This window comes from Barbatula barbatula (genome assembly GCF_947034865.1).
Source record: "Barbatula barbatula genome assembly, chromosome: 12".
NCBI classification, from domain to species: Eukaryota; Metazoa; Chordata; class Actinopteri; order Cypriniformes; family Nemacheilidae; genus Barbatula; species Barbatula barbatula.
Window position 1 is genome coordinate 7,638,169 of NC_136775.1, and position 20,723 is coordinate 7,658,891.

General features: G+C 37.0%; 1 protein-coding gene across 2 annotated transcripts in view; it reads right to left on the reverse strand.

Annotated features, from left to right (window-relative positions):
- Nucleotides 1–8,767: 8,767 nt before the first annotated feature.
- fhl3a (four and a half LIM domains 3a) overlaps nt 8,768–20,723 on the reverse strand; it is a 29,245-nt gene continuing 17,289 nt past the window's right edge. For both annotated transcript variants that reach the window (XM_079470433.1, XM_079470432.1), the window contains 5 exons: nt 17,092–17,274; nt 14,998–15,172; nt 12,123–12,292; nt 10,632–10,818; nt 8,768–10,284 (listed from right to left, as the gene is read on the reverse strand). In XM_079470433.1, coding sequence (XP_079326559.1) covers nt 10,133–10,284; nt 10,632–10,818; nt 12,123–12,292; nt 14,998–15,172; nt 17,092–17,247 — 840 coding nt within the window. In that variant the 5' untranslated portion in view covers nt 17,248–17,274 and the 3' untranslated portion in view covers nt 8,768–10,132. The remainder of the gene's footprint in view (nt 10,285–10,631; nt 10,819–12,122; nt 12,293–14,997; nt 15,173–17,091; nt 17,275–20,723) is intronic.

A 20,723-nucleotide genomic window follows, 5' to 3' on the forward strand; every position in this document is an offset into this window, starting at 1 on the left:
CTCTTCTTGTTGAGTTGTGTGTTGAATAAAATAACAGAAATATATATGAGAAACGTGTAATATTAAATTTTTTAATAATGTCAACTTGATTCAATATTTTCACCTCGATTCTCACATCCATCAAGCATTTTTGCAGTCACATAACTTGATCTGGCCTATGTCCTCCCTCTCATGTCATAGACTCTACTGGGGCAAATGAGGCCACAAGTCTCCCATGTCATGTACACCCATCGTTTAAACTCGTGCTTTCCCACTGTTATTACCAATTACCAAATTTCTGTCTTTGGAATCATAACCAAATCCAGCTCTCCTCAGATGAACCCAAGGATTCCCTAGAGAGAATGCTGCTCCATGGTTTTCATCTCTCCTGCTCTGAAACACAACAGCCTTCGTATGGATCAAGATCTGAGGAGAGGGGAACTAGGGGCCAAGAAATTATGTTTCTAAAGGGGTGCCTCTGGAACAGTGTGTGATGGAGTGTGGGTGGTGGGATTTATATGGCTGGCATTGTGTTTGTGATGTCTACCAGTGAGGCATCATGCCAGTGGTATAGAGTGTTCTTTAATAAGACTCAAATAAGCTTATAAAGTAAATTGTAGACAATTTTTCTATTGACAACAATAACTGAATGTGAAAACTACGGTTTTCAAGTGGTACATTTAAGGCACCAAATGGTAATTTGTAGTCCAACGGGGAAATGAGAACATATAATTAGGTTACCTTTGTACTAACCAGTGGTCTTTTGAACCTAGTTTGGAATTTAAGCATCTGAGATTGATGATTTTGAGATGATGGGCATCCACACAGTCGGTCAGCAGGTGCACGCATGGTATAAAACTTCTGTGTGTGTCAGTATAAGCCCACTTGAGCCAAGAACTGTGTTTGACTTTCATGGGAACCCCACAAACATCTGCTTCCCCCCACTGAGGAGTAACATTTGATTCACATTAGTTAACTATCACTGACACTATGTTTACTCATAGCCAGAGGAAGACCGTTCCTTGTTTTCTCACTTTGTTTTTATCTCCACTACACCTTTCAGTGTTGTTGTTCCATGTTACCTGATCATGGGGTACTATTAACATCTGTTTAAGAATAATGTGTATATTTCCCCTTTGTTATTGTAAATGAAACTGAATCTTATAGACAATTAATTTCACAGAATATGTTGGAACATGTTAAATGAATATCCTTTACTTTAGAGTATGCATTTTTTTCTATCACATAAAGTAGGCCCACCTAGCCTATTTAATATGAACATTGAAACCATGTTTTTTACTAACATCTTGTTAACGATGCGAGAAAACCATACACTGCATACTGTTTATGATGACATTAAAGTGAGTATCAAAAGGTAGGTACTTGTCTATTGCAATAAAAGTTGAGTAAGCACTGTTCAAAACAAATATTAACAAATATTTCAGAAGAAACTTAAAATAAGTAAGTTGGTGTTAAGAGTTCTGCGTTATGGCAATGCTGCCATCTAGTGTTTTTTATACTCTAGCACTCATCATAGCGTCAACTGAATGGTGAAAATCTAAGATTCAAAGAAAATTATGAACAAAAAAAACAAATAAGGTAAAATAATACTTGCAAATAAATGAATAAAATGGTGTTTACATATTCATAACAAGCTTAAGCTTTCAACCATATGTAATACCTAATGCAAATAATTCACATATTATAATTGTAATATTTAAGAATATTCTTATAGTTTATAACATTAAAAACGTTTCATGAATTAATGTTAATGTTTTAATAAAACATTTTCAAATAATATTTTATTTATTAGTAATAATGAGTTAGTTATCATCGACATCGTCATCATCAATGTTTCAATATATGTTAAATTACAGTATACATTTGCATACACATTGATGTAAATATGATAAAATAAACAAAAACAAAAAAATACATATTTTACGACACGACGTATTTAACCTTAGGGGCAGTTTCCGGACAGGGATTAGTTTAAACCAGGACTAGGTTTTAGTTAAAACACGATATTCATGTCGTTTAAAACTTTACAGGTGCGGATCTCGAGAATTTTAAGATATGTCAGTGTAAGTTGTTTTCGGTATTTTTTTTAATTTAAGTGAGTCTGGGACTAGTTTTAAACCGCCCCTTAATGTAGACGGTGTTGTGGTGATTCTAAACAATGATGTCCACTAGAGGGCACCGCATCACATATATAATCAGTTCAACAGCTTTGCCCTGTTTCGAAAGGTTTTTTCCCCTCACGAAGAAATGTATTCCCGGTCACATCATTATTTTTCAGCCAGGTGAGATACACAGTAATGCAAATGTAAAACCTACAATATAATATACATCTCAACTAATGTAATACAAAACGTTACAGCTATGCTTTTTCAAGAAAATGTAGGGATGTTATAAAAAGGACACATCTTGACAAATCACTTTTTATACAAATGCAATATATCGTTCGACTATGCGTGGCTGTTTTCATAAAACAACCTTTCGAAAGGGTTCATAAAAGTAATGGGAAAGTAAACAAGGAATTTGATGAAACCCCATTGATCATTTTGTGAAAGCAGCCGCACTAATGTGAGAACATTTCTGATCTCGTACACATCAATGTAAGCATTGTGAAAGTCTCATGACGAGTTGTCATGCTGGTTTAATTTCAGGGACCTTTACCATGTTTAACTTCGTAATTGTTGTTAAATGTGATTGGTTGAACGTGGGTAACATTAGTGCTTTTAATTTGTATTTTGTTTCACATGACTTTATTTCCTGGTGTACAAACCAGAGCAGCTATCATAATGATGCGAATGACGTTTGGGACTTTTCAAACATTGGGGAATAATGTAGAAAGACATTCACTTTTGAAAGATCTTTAAAAATAGTTTTTCTACCTAAAAGCTAATTCTGACTAAATAATTTTGTCTAAAAGTAATTTGGGAACATCCTTTTAAGGGTTTTGTCTCATTTACCCTCATATGTTTCTTATTTGCATTCCTCTCATTGATCTAGCATGAGACCAGTTTTGTGTTAACCTAGTTTCTTGATCCACTTTATAACTCTGAAACACCATTGAAATTGTATGTGGTTGCAGTTATCTATATCGATCGAACTTTTTTAGTTTACTATATTTTACCAAGTGGGGGGGTTTGGTCTTTCTGACACAAAATGTAATTGATGCAGTGCATTTTTCTGTAAGTTTGATACATGGTTATATTAAGGAAACACAGCCACTTTTCAGCCACAGAAATGACTACTTGGATAACCTAGCGTTTGATAACCACTCAAACCATCACGGTCCATCCACAGGAAAGAAACGACTTGACCTCCGAGAAAGGTAGAGGAAATTGATGGGCAGATTATATTTTGTGAAGGGCCAAACCACGGACAAAGCTTCCAAACTTTTAAACATTAGGCCTGAGAGTCACTTAAAAACTTGAGTTTTGCCATTAAACTACAAAATTTCTCGTCTTGCATTTCAGCCCAAAATATTTCAATTGTGATGACAGCTATCATAAGTGAGGTTTCTAAAAAAATGTCTGCAACTAAAATATATCATGCTCAATTTGCCATAACAGACCTCAGTTATGATGTGCCTGACCATGATATCAAGTATGTTAACTGTATACTTGAACTGTACTTATGTTGATGGAATAACATTGTTTGTGCCCAGTTTTATTTCTGCAAAAAAAATCTTAATCATCCTTTTTGTTTATCAGTGTTTTCCCCATTGTTTCATTTTTGAGAACCTACCTAGAAGATTATATAAGGCAAGTACGTAATATAAGTAATTATTTGGTGCAAGTCAAATAATTCCACAGCTTTTTAAATTTAAATTGATGTGGCTCTTTTTTTACAAATAGAATAAAAATGAATGGGGACTGAGGCTATAAGTCAAAAACATTATGTGAAACATTTCTTTAAGTTTAGGTACAAAAGAAAGTCAAGACGGTTTTAAACGTGAGTTTGATGTTTTGATTTTGGACAGATACTGCAGAACCTGGCACAGGCTTGTCTGTGGCTAAAGTAATGCCAGAGCACTGTGTCAAGTTGACAGCTTTTGTAAAGCGGCTAGTGGAGAGCTTCTCTGGGATTTTGAGTAAACCCTTGGAATGTACTGCCTGTTTTTACACTGCTTCTCTACTGCAAATGCCTAGTGCCACGTTTCAACCATGAAAGGCCATCCATTTTTTCCCTCCTTTACAATTACTAGTCCTCCTCCTACTCATCTTCTCTCCAATTCTCTCTTGTTTCACATGCCAGCCTCTGGATGATTGTCTATATGATATACTATTCATACCTAAAATGTCACTGTAATGTGTACTTGAGTGACTTAACCCTTTAAAATTAAAAGTGGCAACAACAATTTGATATATAACAGCATTGGTAGAATATATGATAATTTGTGCCTTATACAATGATTAAATGTTTGTTAAGTTCATGGTCTTAATTTAGGCAGAATCACTGCATTATGGATTGACTCGGGGTTCGAAAAACGGCACGTCCAATTACAATTTACAGTCAGGAGTATTTCGAGAACATTTTGTTTGGGATGGTTGGGTCAAAAACTCTTTTCTTCTTTTGTCCCCACATGAAAAAGAAATCATAGTTTGTGCTAAGACCTATTGTGTAGACCTATTGACCTTCCGATAGACCTTCACAAAGAATCAATAACTATTGAATAGTTTTAATTTAACAAATAGTAAGATAAATTAAATATAAAATAAATGTGTAATATTACTAGCCTCTAGCAAGACTGGAACTGGAAGCCAGGTGCGTGTATCTGATGAAATATCTATTGCTTTTAATTGTATTTACTATAGTAAATACTACAGAGCACTACAATATAAATTACTACAGTAAATACTATAGTGCACTACAATATATACATTACTACAGTAAATTATTTGACTATACTTAGTATAATGCTTAGTATACTGCAGTTTATTACATACAGTAAATACACTATAGTATACTTTAGAGGCTTTTAAAGGCTTTAGAAGAGAGACTGTCAAAGATTTTTTAAATAGATTTCTTTTAATATTTGAGATCTTTTTAGTTGTTTGTTTTGCCGTCTAAGGTCCGTGTCCAGAGCAGATTTTTTTTAAACATTATTTTTGTAATGCACATATCTACTTAATTTTTTGTAGACTAAACAATCGTCATCCAGGTGACAGCACACATTTTCTGTGGTGCAATGTTCAAAGGATCATGTTAATACCTTCCCTGTCATAATCTTCTGTAAGTGTTAAGACCTCCACGTCCATCCCCCATCCACCAAAAACCAAACAGCTGTGACAAGTAGTAGTGCCAAAGATGGTCTCATCCTTGTGACTTGTAAAATCAGCAAGAGTTCATGTTGATAGGGACTGGATTCCATATTATGTTATGTTGCATTGAAATGATATAGGACAAGAGTGCAGTGATTGACTTTTAAAGTCGCTGACACAATGTAACACAGGCCAAGCTGACTAATCATTCTCAAGGCTCGTCTAGACATCTGTTAAGGGAATTATTCACCCTTTAAACAGCTGCTGTTTCCAGAGTGATACGATATCTGCTATGACATTATTAATGACTGTGGCAGTAAAGTTTCCTTTGTTCCCGTATTGTGGCGTCATACAGGAAAACAGACACTGAAATCATTAATCGACAAGAAAGTAAGGATCCCTCCTGCCGCACATCTCTTTTGTAAATAAACCTCAGATCATTCAATTCAGGCAAAGATTCGATAAAGTCCACATTCTGGTAAACAAGATTAAAAAGTTTCTGGGAATGAATTTAAAGGGCAAGTCAGTTCTAAACTCCGTTTGATCAGTGAACCCTGAAGCTGTCACTTGAGCACATGGAAACAACGTGAAGCTGAATTAAATTGCCTAAAGTTTGCTTATTTATGCCACTTCCTGTTGAGCTGGAGTCCCAGTTTTAATGAGCGTTTAACCTTTATTAGCCCCCCACCAATTTTACAGGCAAATATAGTGCAATGCCTGTACTGGCCGAATCCCTAGCACCTTTAAAATGTGTCTTGATGAAAGGACACATTTATAATGGTTATCTTAGTCATGGCTTGAGGTGGTCAAAACCCAACAAATTCAAGGGAAGAGTTGGAAGAGAAGTTATCACAAATTAATTTAAATGTGAAAACATTAATTGGAGTGATTGAATCCAAAGATTATGGTGTAATTGTTTCTGTACAATTACATCCGAGATATTAAGACATTTATTTTAGTTTTCAGATTTCAAACATGAGTTACTTCTTGTTTGAAGTAAATTAACTTTTAAGAGCATCAATTAGATTCTCTTATCTCTGTAATTTATTCATTTATGACCAGTAGTTTTTGGCAATGTTTAAGAGCAGCACACACTTTGAACCGCCTAGAATTAGTCAGCCCTGAGGTGGTTCCTAAATTATCTTCAGGTTTTTTGCCTTTTGGCAGAGTTCACATAGCTATACATTTGTGCCATTGTTTTGTCCATAGTTTCTTTTCCATTACTACCTGTTCTACCATGGTGACATTCTTTTGCAGTATTTCCAAATATGTGATGAAAATATAGACTGTTTCAAAGCAGCAACATAAACAAATTTTACTTTGTTTATGTTGAGTGCCTGTGGATTATTTCTCATAACAAGCTAAAGAAGAACCGTTAACTGTCTAAACTTGCATCTTTCCTTTTTTGAAGTACCATACGGTTTCTTTCTATGCGACATAACTCACCCATTCAACTAATTCTTATTTAATAAAAAATACTACAGAATTCAACAAATCCTTTATTTAATACAATTATTATACAATAAAACAATAATTTAAATAGATATATTAACCTTAATAAAAATATATAAATAGTTATATTATAAGTCACTAGCCAGGCCGATAAATAAGTACAGACCAGAAGTTACTAGCAGTCCAGGCGTGCATGCACTTCAGATGAAACTGTATTTAGCCCCCTATTTTTAAGCCTACAGTTATACTCTTTATACAATAGTAAAAAACTCTGTTGTTACTGTATGAATGAACCACTTGACCCACACAAATAAAGGTTCTTTACAGGGATTTAAAATAATTCTCGATTTTGAATTCTTTATTATCTCTTCATAAAGAACCTTTTTCTACTACAAAGAACCTTTTGTAAAACAGCAGAGTTTCACATGATAACAGTGCATAAGGCATTAAGATGTTTGCAAATTATTGTGATTAATTGTATGTAATTGTATAATACTGTATGTTATGTAAGTATATAATAAAATACTAAATATATGATGATTGCAAAATGTTGAAATGCAAACTAGAATATAAGTTGATAGTAAGAGAGAACTCAATTTGCTGCTTAACTCTTTATACATTTATAGGTTAATAAAATAGGTTAACAGGACAATCATTTGTATCATGGATTATACGGTAATAGGGTAGTATAGTTAAAAAACGAAACCAGTTTGATATAACACTTACACAATCATCACTCAACCTCAAAGCTCACAGTGGGTTTAAGGTTAAAACATGATTACTTAAATACAACTCCAGTGGAAAAGAAATCAATGGAATATTAATTCCGGAATTTGACAATTTTTAAAGACATGTGCTGCAGACAGATTTTGTCTCCGCTAAAGTCACATCTGGTTTCAAATAATATGTAAGCCTTGTCCTTCTCATTGTGACAGTTCTCCTTAGATTGTTAATGAGCGCCTCCTCCATACTGTTCCCTTAAGTTTCTTCTCCATCTGAACCTTCAACCACGAAAGTCTTTGCACGTGATTTTGTTTGTAATAAAACATTTCTTCTACACATCGCAAATGGCAGGCAATAGTTTTTTTCCAATAACACAATCCCAAGATAATGTTTAAACTTGAAGTTCTCTGTGAAGCTGTTTATCTGATCAATGATTCAAGGGAGACTGACCCTACTGCCATCCTCCAACGAGTCGCTGAGCTTTCCCACCCTCATACCCCAGCCTTACCATGAGGTCATCTGCAACCATTTATGAAAATCTCATTCTATGGTTATACATGTATATGTATAATTAAAATGCAAATCAATTCCAAATTGTTTATTTTGATCACTTGACATATTTACCACGCACAGCACAAACGTGAGAAGATAAAGTTGATTTTTATGTCTGGTTTTCTGGCTTCATAATATTAAATACAGAAGCCACTCCATTTTGTGAACTTCACAGTTTCCAGTTTTCCCACAGGCTTTCCGGAGTAATGATTCACCCACCACTCATGTGATCCTCCAAAGCCTCCTCTGTTGCCTCACTGGCCCTCTCTTTCCCATAAACCTTTGCACTGTGTGTATGTAGCTGAACCCCTTGGAAGTGCCATGGACCATCTCCAAATGCTTCAATCTTCCCTCCCTCCCTCTCTCTTCTTTCCTTCCCTCGTTTTTGTTTTCTGTCATTCTCTCCCACATGCTCTCCCGACTTCCACCAGAAGGCCTCCCTCCCCCACCATCTCCTGCTCTCCTTTTCCATTTCCTTCTTTGGTGAAAATGCTGCAAAAGGAGAAGGGGAGGAAGACCTTCAGTGGTGTTGAGAGGGAGTGGATATGGCCACGTGTTTGTTTTGAGTTCTTAAGCCTCATCAAGGCGAAGAAATGGCACACTCAGCACATTTGCACACAAACGCACACCCATTTAGAAGCAAGGTAACCCCAAATAAGTCTTAAATTGAAGACCTTAGAGGACTGTAAGCTCTTGTGTTTGTAGCTGGATAGCTTTCGACTAAATGAGTAAAAAGATGTTGTAGTCTGATTTGCTTCGATCATTTTTATGCTTATGCTTCGGAAATAAGGACACAAGTTGGTTTAATTTATAAAGTATTTATCAACAAACAATCAAACATTTAAAAAAAGTTCAAATAATTTTTACCACGCCTTAAACTTGAATTAAGAAATGCAAGGTGAAGCTAGTACAATTATCATCAGTAACATCAAGAACAACACTTATCTCAACTGGAAATAAAAATAAAGCTTAAAAACAATTATACCGTTTTCGAAACAGTACAACATGTTTCATTCACTCAAAACACTCAGATGATGTATATGTTTATAAAAAAGGACACTTGAGTCCATAATGTAGGCGGATGAACAATCAAACACGTAAAAAAAAGAAAGTAAAGAGGAATAAGTACAGGAATAAAGTATAGTTTGTGTATATACAGTGTATGCGTGCTGTATCTTGCAAGTTTATGTGCTTCTATAGATAATTCAAGGCATAGTGCAAATGCAAAGTCTGTCCCACCTGTGTATAAAATACATTACAAACTTCATTTTCCCACACATCTCTGGACTGCAAAAACATTTAAGGGGGTTGTTGTTATGGTTTTTGGAAGATTTGGGCCTAGTATAATACTAATGTATAGTATAATGCAAAGTAAATCGTTTTGAATAAAAGCGTAGGCCAAATGCATAAATGTCAAATTAAATACACGTGCTACTCATCGATTGTTGTTTGCTAAGAACAACAGCAGTATTCTCAACACAAAAGTGCTCACAAACTTCAGCCGCTTATTTATACAGCCATGTTGCATGTAAATGCTTAGACTGTTATTTTCTAAATAATTCGCACATTCTTTCCTGTTACTACACTTTGCTTGGCGCAGAATAGTTGGAACAATTCTACATAAATGTGTTTCAGACACTTACAGAACCTTTATTTATACAGACACATTTATACAGTGTTTAAGAAGGAATCTGTTCGGGTTCTTTCACAGGCACCAAACACAGACTACATCCACCCTTTAATGACTCTTACCAGCTAATGACAGTTCAGACCGGCCAGGAAAAATAAAAATGGGAATAACTAGTAGGCAGATCAGTGGAACTCGAGGCCATACAAATATTTTGATCTGCATATAGACCTGCACATGTTGATTCTTTCTGAAATCGAATTTTTCTGCTCGTAAAACTAGCAAAACAAACTTAAACACAGTGTGTAAATCAAAGCTCTTTGGGCTTCCATGTTTTAATATTGTGATAAAGCTAAGATCAACAGTTTGAAAAGCTAGTCTGCTGTGATCTCGGAGAGTTTCAGTACGGTGTTTCGTAAGAAGTTGTCATGGAAATGAACAGAGGTGTAATTTAAGAGATGTGTGCATGTGCATGCAAGCGTAATCGTGTCGTGGTGATGAGAGGTGTGTTGACGGAGGCACTGTTCTATAGGTTGCTATTGCAGGTACGACAAAGGATCTCCTCCTGTTCGGGGAAGAAGCCGGCTCCCACCAGCGACACGGAGCATCGAGAACAGGTAAAGCAAGACTGATGCCATTGTCGGTCCTCAAATGAAATGTACTTTCCTCCACCGAATCCTAAACACACAAGAGCTTAAAATGAATGCACTGGATTTGAAATCTTAAACGGTATACTTTGCGTTCTAATGTAAAACAAGACACTATTTGTGTTCACGCTCAATGTGTCATATTTGAAGTTGCATAGACGATTTTATCTAAATAATTACATCAATTACATATAACGTCATGTATGCACTGTTTTTAATATTAAAACTACATTATAAATAATTTAAGGTATTTTGTATCTAAGCATTCTCTTTTAACCGGGCTCAATATCCGAACGAGCCCACATACCCAAATCCACATCAACATGCATTCTGTCACTGAAAGAAAGTGATGGTAGCGCATGTACAGTAGTTCCTCACCCGTGATTGGTTTGCTGCAGGCTTCGCACTTCTTAGAGTACAGGTTGCCGAAACATTTGAGGCAGTATGGGCTGTCATCACGGGAAGTGAAATGCTGGCCAGCTAATTGAACCTTACAGCTTGTGCACACAAAGCATTCCTTGTGCCACGGCTCGTCCCTGTAAGTCACACCGCCTTTAGCCAAAGCCTGAAAATAAAAAGAATCCATCAGACACAAATAGCAGAAGCTTCCTTCGCAAAGTGAAACTTGACATGACTTGATCTACACCAACCTGTGAAAATGTATGACATTCAGATTTATCCATATGGCATTTGCCAACCCGAAATTTTTGCTAACACCCAGGGTACAGATGTTAGCCAGCTGCTTCTGCTTTACATCATGGCATGCTTACATCAATACTGTTATGCATAAAACCTTTCGAGTTCACAACTGTATAATGTTTAGGAAGATAGAAGAGTGTAAACAGTTTTGGCTTGCTATTTGTAATGGAGCACTATAGCATGGGACTTGGCTCGGCTTCATAGCTTTCCCGGATATGAGGAGAACAGTCAAGTTGACATGGGGGAGAGATATAGTATAAGATGGAACAAGTGATGTAAGCAATAGTACTGTTTATATACTGTTTCCTAAACATCATTACAGTTACGTATTGATACGAACAAGCTCCCGTTTCATTTACACTGAAGCATTTGGCAGATACTTTTCCCAAAGCGACTTATATTGCATTCAATCTAAACATTGCATGTAAATACACACTTTAGAAACTGACCTATTGAATCCTACAGGAAGGTATTCATTAGAAGCTTCATTGAGAGCTGTTACAATTATACTAGGGCTGTCAAACGATTAACCGCGATCAATTGCCTCCAGAATAAAAGTTCGTGTTTACATAATATATTTATGTGTACTGTGCATATTAATTTTGTGTTTATAAATATGTACATATTTAGGAAATATTCAGATGTTTTTATTTATATTTACCAGTAATTGAAATTGTATTTAAACGTTTATTAATCTTTAAATATTTCTTACAGTATAAAAATGTATTTGTTTATAAATACAAAATGAATATGACCAGGGGCCCGTTTCAGAAAGTTCAAGGTTTAACCTAGAGTTGGTTGAACCTCCTTATTGAAACGGGCCCCAGTACACAGACATAATGTAAACACAAACTTTTATTCTGGATGCTATTTACCATTTGACAGCTCTAAAAAACAAATAAGCAAGACTTACTAAATAATACTTTGTTTATACTGTATTGTAGACTGTATAGCCAGCGCACGACCCAAGCTGGTGTTATATCAGGACAGGATGTAAAAAAGACAGTCCGAGTTTATCAGTGACCAGCATGAACGTCGCTGATATGCAACAGGAAGGAGGAATGAGGTCGAAATTCCCAGTTTTGTGTAGGAATGTGTGCGTGGGTTGAGGGGCAACACGCGGTTACGTATTTCAGGGAGATAAGCTGACATTAAAACCACACCACTGACCTGTTTACATCGAGTGCAGCGCGGTGCAAACTTGTTCTCATAACAGGGTACACAGTAGTGGTCGTCTTTGTCTGGGATAAAAGACTTAGAGCCAATTGGCTGTTGACAGCTGTTGCAAATGAAACAGTCCTCATGCCATGTGGAGCCGGCATACTCGAGCTTCCTGGTGCCTGTGAGGAAGAATGAGAAAGACGCCTATTAAAACAGTCATATATCACATGGTTGATAACTTGCATGAAATAATCCATTTTAAAAACTATTTTGTTTATAAATATCATACAGTTTATTCTAAAAGTATGAATGTAATTTGCTTTATAATTAAACAACTAAAGCCACTGATGGCATAAACATCAAACTTGAATACTAAATTAAGTAGTAAATATAATGTTTTATATTCCTTTTTTCGGACATATTGAAACATTGTCTGCACTTCCAGGACCACCAAGGAGGCGTCATAGAAGTTAAGGGCTCACCCCAAACTACAAGCATCCCATAGTGAGATCTTCTGGTAATACTAGTTTGAATGACATTTTTATGTCTCTCAAAAGATCTAACCAGAGACGACTTGCTGCCGGGATTTCCCAACAAAGGACTGACTTGAGCTTTTCAAGTGAAAAAATGATGATCAGACAGTTGACACTCATCAGATCATCAGAAGGTTAAAGGCTGACACACATAATCCACTAAGCGTTTGCACATTACTCAGATCAAAAGCTCTGCAAAGAACCTCCTTAAAGAGCCCACATTACTGAAATCACTGAAGCTTTACACAGAGAGCAAACGATAAAGGTTGTAATACCCTTGATAATAAAAGACATGTAGAAAAAGTATAGAGTTACATCAAGGGTGTCTTGCTCAAGTTCACAAATATTATATGTGGGGCATTAATTTACCCCAAACTGTATGTCTCGGCACATTCATCAAAGCAACGTTTATTCTAAATAATATAGCCTTCCATCTATTGTCTTTCTTGTCATGTGCAAATCTCAAACAGAGATCCAAACCGCACTAACCATCTGTTCTTATATTAATGTAAGCTTTAGGTTACACACATGAAAAGCATGACTATGTTTGGCCAAAGTGTGTCGCAATATTTATTAACTATTACTGTTTGTTTTAAAAATGTGTTATGTGGTTGTAACACATCTTCATTTGTTTAGTGGATTTACTCTAAGAAATAACAGCCACAAATGTTTACATTAATAGAGGCGAGATTTGTAGACACCAGTGTTTGCAATGCAGCAAAATATTTTAGGATCTGCTTTTTTCTGTCTTTCAGCTGTGCACAAGAATTGACATGCATCATTTTAGCAGGCAGCTGAACATTTTAAAACACATGAGAATGTCCGGACCAATCACAAGTGTCAAGTATCCAATCACAATTAAGTGTATATTATTATGGCTTCATTGCATTCTAAACAAAGTCTGAATGGTGTACATTATACGTGTAATACTTAAGGGTTGAACTGCGTACAAATAAGAAGCATTGGTCATACTTTGGAACAAGGCTGTTTGTAAGGGTCTTAACATTAGTAAAAGCATTAGCTATCATTAGCTAATAAGCAATTTTGTTTTTCAGCATTTTCTTATTTGATAATGTGTTGTTTAAAACAATTGTTTATGTCAGATCATTAAAACAATTGTTTATGTCAGTGACTGGAATTTTAGCAAACCTACAATGGCTGACGGTGACTAAAAGGATCGATTTTAAGGTACTAGTAATGATTTTTAAAATCTTGAATGACCTCTCACCAGCTTATCTGTTAGATATGTTTTCTCTATATGAGCCAGTAAGAAACTTACGACCTGCTGATAAATTACTGCTCCAGGTTCAGTTGTCCAGACTTGAGCAAAAAGGTGACCTGGCCTTCTCAATAGTTATTATAGAATAACCTTCCACTAGCCATTCGATCCGCCCCATCTGTACCTGCCTTTAAATCTGCCGTGGCAAAGCATTTCCTTAGTGTGGCATTTGGTCCAGATTAAGAGGGCTTTGGCAAAGTATTCTGCCGTTTTGAGTATGTTTAAGAGGGATGTATCACTCATAATGTTTTTATTGTATTGTATTATGCCTTGGGTTGTATGGGGAACTGTGTAATGTGTTTTTCATTTTGTTTTCGTGTTTTGTAATATTTCTTGTTTTATGGTTATTGGATATATTGTACAGCACTTTGGGCTGTCCTTGTGGCAGTAGAAATGTGCTATATAAGAAATAACACTTACGCGTTTGATTTAAAAAAGTATCAGTAGATCCTGAAATCGACATAAACTAAAATAAATACATTCTGCAGAAGTATTATTTGTTATTTTTGATTGCTATTGCATTACATAATGTTAACACAAACAACCTTACTGTAAAGTGTTATTCAAATATCTCTACAGTACTGCAAATATGCACATAATCTCTGTTGGAATTGTTACCTATTTATCAGATTGATGCAGTTCTGCTGAAATAATTTACTGTTTTATCTGTTATCAGACATTTGGAGGAGAGCCAGGCACCAAGACTTGGCTGCGGGACAGCAAGGCAGACTGGTTACTTTTTTGTCATATAAGCTTTTCCTTCCTCTCTCTCTCCCCCGCTCTCTCTCTCTCTGTCATGCTGTTGGTACATTTGATTTGCTTTGGCAGAGCTCTTTTCTCCTCTTTATGCTTGTGAATCTAATGTTACCTGCATACTTGTGGTCATGAGTTGCTGTCTCTGTGGGTCTTATGTAAAGACTTGCAGTCTTACGCAATAAAATTGAGAAGAAACTGCAGGAGCAATATCAGGATAAGGAGAGGTAAGGAAGGATAGATCCGAGACCCGGTTTGAACGGGACACTGTTGTGACTCATGAGGGATGGGGTTTGCTGTGTGCTGATGTCATTCATACCAGGCATGACAGTTTTGTCGCAGGCCACACATTTGGAGGAGAACTCATTGCAGTAGCAGTCGTTACACAGAAGAGCGTCGTCCTGACTGGTGAAGGGCTCGTCTGCCAGCGAGCGGTCGCAGCGGAAACAGCGGAAGCAATGCTCGTGATAGTGACGGTCCTCGTAAAACAACTCCTGATGCACACAGACAAAACACATAAAAACATGAGCTAGAAGCAAGGTTTATTCATTCAGAGTATTACAGAAATAGTTCACCCGAAAAAAAATACGTTTTGATTAACTAATCCGTTCTTCATTCTGAACTTTTTAGCTGTTTGTCTTTTCTTCCATGGGAAACAAAATAGTTTTCAAGAATCCTCATGCAGCTCTTTATCTTATCGTTCATAGTTGCCACATCTATTAAACTTACCAAACTAAAGCATGTTTGTCTAATAAGTCATACTTTATTTGCTTTTTGTGAGAAACATACTGTTACAAATACTGTTTCTCAATATGCGTTCTTCAGCAATCTTTTGTGCTTGTGTTCTGTAAATGTCATCATCAACCTTCAAAGGCTGGTACCAATACTCAAGAACACAAGTACAGCTAACACAGGAAAGTACCCAGATGTGTTATTGATATCGAGGATGTATCAAATGCAGCCTTGCTTGTAGAGAACACGTTTGAGGTCCCAGAAGGCATTGCGTCAAGTCCATCCAAATTCGTTCTTCCGAGGCTGACTCGCAAGACCGTCTCCACGAGAACACAGTCCGTCCTTTGCGTTCTTGGAATTGAGAAATGCCCATTATATACAAGTAATGTTTCCCTTTAGTGTGTTATTAACTTGAGAACCACTGTGAGCGGATTACTAAATCAGTAACCTAAATTCGAGAAATGCATTCAATGCATTGAAAAGAACCAGATCAAAAGAACAATTTATTTACAAATTGGTTTCAATAGAGACTTAAAATTCATTTTGTTCTATAGTTTTTTTTAAACATTATTAAAAATAGTTTGAAAATAACAATAGTATTTTGTGTTGCACGCAAGAAATGATGTTTGAAACAATGTAGGTAAATAATAAAATACATTTGCGATTAAATGTTCTTTTGAAATTGATTCCAAAATGGCTAAGACAAACAGCGACTTTATTTAGCATTCGCTGTCTCTCATTGTCAGTAAGTCATCTGACATTTGTCTGCGTGCTCTGCGCATACTGTAGACATGGAGCGACTTGCCTCCCGACTTTAATCGCGCTGCATCTATTTCCTGTGGGAAGTTTACTACTGCGCTAAGTGAACTGCATTGTCTGGGTTTTATTTAGGGATTACAGTTACACTAGAAGCTGGAAGGATTAAAGAGTCGTTTGGTTGCTTATGTGTTACCCTGACTGAAGTTAAATGACATTTCTAATTGTACAATAAATGCCTCTCTCGAAAAGAACTGAGTAAATGAGACTGTTTTAGTCTGAAACCACATCAAATAAGATGCTTGAGGCTCAAAAGCTTTCAAAACGTAATTGAGTCTTTAATTTTTCCTGCCACCATGGAAATGCTCACGTTAACCAAAAATTGTGCTGTGGGGTTTGTCAGATGCTATATACATGCCTCTGTTCAGGTTTTGACAGGATTGTTTTCATTTTGAAGCTTGAATCTTGCTAATTCTCATCTCAACATTAATGTGGATTTGAAATATATGGTGAATAACTGGTATCAAAATTTACTGCATGTACTGTTCCTTTAAATTTCCAGTGTGTTGTATTTTTTGGAGGATCTATCGACAGAAATGCAATATAATATACAGAGGTTCTTCAGAGGTGTATAAATACCTCACATAATGAGAATTATGTTTTTGTTACGTTAGAATAAGCTATTTCTATCTACATACACCGCAGGTCCCCTTGCATATAATTGGACATGTTGTTCTACAGTAGCCCTAAACGGACAAACTGCTCCACAGAGCGTGTTTCGTAAATACATTATCTTCTTCAGCATGGAAGCCACACATGACAATATCTTAGTCCTGTGTCATCCACCGTAGTGCTTCGAAAGGGAGGGCTGGAGTGAGCTATTGGATTTCATACAGTGGACCTTTAAATTGCACTTTAAACTCACTCTAGAATCGTGGCCAATCAGCTCTTTGCACTCATCGCAGGTGTTTGCAAACAGGCTGTCGTAACAAGGGATGCAGTACGGGTTGTCTTCTGCCTGGATGTACTTCCTGCCATACAGAGACTCCTTGCAGTTGTCACAGTCAAAGCGCTCGCTCATGATGCTCCTGATGTTTTGAGCCGGGCCCTGTAACACAGATACACACAGAGCTGAGTTTTCAGTCAAAGCGAGAGAGACAGAAAGGTGGAGAGAGCGACACAATAACCAACACACACAGGCAGTTCCATCTTGTGGCACAGTGCAAAACGTCTATTACGTTTTATAGCTCTGTGATAGCTGGGAAATGAGAGCGAGGAAGATGGAATTTCAGAAAGCTCCTGATTTGATGTGGTGGCTATAGCAGAGCTTCAGTGGGTGCCAAAGGCAACCCTGTTGACAACCTGCATGCTTTTGAATGCGATTAGATGCAGTTAAATTTACTATCAAAAATGTACAGTTTACCATTGATTTTCCACTTCCATAAGTATTTCTAGTCTAAAATAAGTTTGTACTTAAAGGGATTGTTCACCCAAAAATGAAAATTATTTACTCTACCTCTTTTCATTTCAGACATGTCTGACTTTCTTTCTTCTGCAGAACACAAGAGAAGATATTTTGAAGGATGTTGGTAACTGAGGAACAGCGGTACCCATTCACTTGCATTGGTTGTGTCTATACAATAAAAGTGATTGGGTACTGCCATTGTTCGGTTACCAATGTTTTTTTTATATCTTTTTTTGTGTTCTGCAGAAGAAAGAAAGTCATACAGGGTTGAAATGTCAAGAGGTGAGTAAATGATGACCGAATTTTCATTTTTGGATGAACAATTACTTTAATATACTAAACAGTCTTTTGTAGGCCTACTATGGTGCCTCAATATAGCACAGTTGAGTCTTCTTAAAGTGAAAGTTCACCCAAAAGTGAAAATTCTCTCATCATTTACTCACCCTCTTATCATTTCAAACCTTTGTGACTTTTTTGTTTCTGCAGAGCACAAAAGAAGATGAAGTCAAAAGTTGTTAACCAAACAGCACTGCACTCCATTCATTTCTATTGTATGAGATCCCAAAAGGGTGAGTAAATGATGACAGATCTATCACTGTAAGTATATCCTTAATTGTCTAAAGACAATTCTTTTGCACATTAAGTACAAAATGAATTCACTTTGAAAACATTTAAGTGTGTTTTAGTACCCTTTTATCACCTATGAATAATCCATGCTTTCTCACTAGAATCCTGCTCCAGATTTGTGTGACAGAAAGGACTGCTAGATCAGAGCCACCTGAGGCAAGACAATATTCCTGACAGGAAAAAAAACTCATTCTGTTGGAGGTCTGCATTTGCATGTTTCACCAGCAAATATTTGTGAAGTAAACATTTATGCCTTGGTTGCACAGACCACCTAGTGAGACTGTTTACAGAGCGGCAAAAGTGATGAGAATGCTTGCATTTTTCAAAGAACAAAATACCGATCTAAGCATACAGATGGGTTTGTATTTTTTATTTTGCTTGTCTTGCGTCAAGTTGTCTGCGTGAGGCATGCAAAACAGTCATTCGCATCCATTACAATAACACAGAACGTGAGGTGTTAAACCATTTACGGTGCAAGCGTAAACCGATGTTGTAACAAAAACACCAGCTTGAACATAACGTGAACTTGCGGCTCGGCGTGCGCACGTAGCAAAATAATATTGTTACAGCGCTGAGGCAACTTTATCAGGTTGCCAAAACATTATGAAGGTGTTGGAAAAAAGCCTTATGATAAATGATAGGACTCCCTGGCAGAGGCAAACCCAGTGTATCAATTTCCACCCAGCTAATAATAATAATCATCCACCACTGAAGTAATGAATCCATTGGCGCTCCCTGTCTTACACACGCCCAGGCAGAGGGTGTAATCACAGGATGGAAGATGAAAGATACCAACCACTGTGTTTCATCTTTCCTCTTTCCCTGGCATGACAAAAGGGCTTAAATGATTGTGGGTGTGTAAGGCTGAGATAAAAAAGGGCTACACACCTCTCGAAGCGTCATAAATATTCAGCTGACACAGTTAGACCGCGTTGATAAATCCTACCCTCAGCCGTGCAATGCTCTAAAAATGTCTTTGCCCCAAAGCCGTCATGGCCTTAGGGTTGCTTTAGTTGACATCTTCAGAGACTTGCGTTTGAGGAAACATTAACCCTTTCCTCATCAAGGGTATCCTTGTTCTTATAGATATGTCAACTTCAACAACAACTACTTTGATGATGATCTCAGCTGCCTTTAAGATGGAAACTGTGTAGAGTGTGTTTGTGAAACAAAATGCTGCTTTTATGCAGGTGTGGTACACCTGGGATCGAACCCATGGCCATCTACTTCCTTCATCTTAACTTTGTTTTCCCGGCCTAATGGATCTCAATTCCTGAAATACTTGTAAGGGTGAAACAAGGAGATAAGGGAGAAAATGAAACGATATCCATTCAAAAATGGAAAGTCTAATGGAAAGCATGTTAAAAAATATTTTTTCTCCAAGTCCGATAAACACCTTGTGAACGTATGTGGCGGAAGTATGTTGCTTATAATGAATTGACAGATCTATGCATCTCTTCTCTTTTTTGGCAGATCTTTGCTCAATTTCGTGTTATACATCTAAACACAGGACGTGCTGTTCGCGGGCCTCAGGAAGGATCACCAACGGCGTTTGGAAGGCCTCATCGTTCACCTAAGTGAGTAACGTCAACAATGGCGGTTCTGCAGTCCGACTACAAGTTTGTTTATGGTCTCTGGGGAGACGTGAGCTTTAGTTGGGAAAACTCGCCTCCTGGTAGTCATTAAAGATGATGTAGCGCCGAGCCCTTCGATGTACGGAGGGAAATATTGTTCCAGCTCGGATGGTATATAAATACTTATTTTGTCAAAGGCGGGGGTGTTTTAATTTCCTTGGTTTTGAAAACATCATATGAGTGCACCAAATGGAACAAGCTACATGAGGGTGAAAGAGCAGTTTGGACTGGCTCCTTAGGTGGAGGCTATGATGTCATCAGTGACCTGAGGGCTCGATGTCCAGAAGTGATTGAATCCAGAAGCTGGGAACCTCTCCCTCTGCTTAGAAAGCCAAAGCTGGCTTTGGTTGAGTTCTAGCCGGGTATTTAGTAAATGAGGAACCCCTTGACACAAGGGTTGTTATTTGGGTGGGGCACATTGTCATTGTCCCTGTAATTGGAAGGGGGTGTTATATAGGGTTAAAGTAGTTCCCCTTCAAAATGAAAATTCTGTCATGATTTACACGCCGTCTTGTCATTTCAAACCTGCATGACTTTCTTTCTTCTGCAGAACACAAAAGAAGATATTGTGAAAAATGTTGGTAACAGAACAGCACAGCCCCCCATTCACTTCTATTGTGACCAATGCAAGTGAATGGGGGGGTGTTAACAGCATTCTTCAAAATATCTTCTTTTGTGTTCTGCGGAAGAAAAAAGTCATACAGATTTTAAATGACCATAGGGTAAGTAAACGATGACAGTGAACGTGAACTACTTCTTTAAAATCATTTGCAATTGCAATTGGACGCCAGTCTTATTACAGAGCCAGTTCACCCACTGTGAAACACAAAA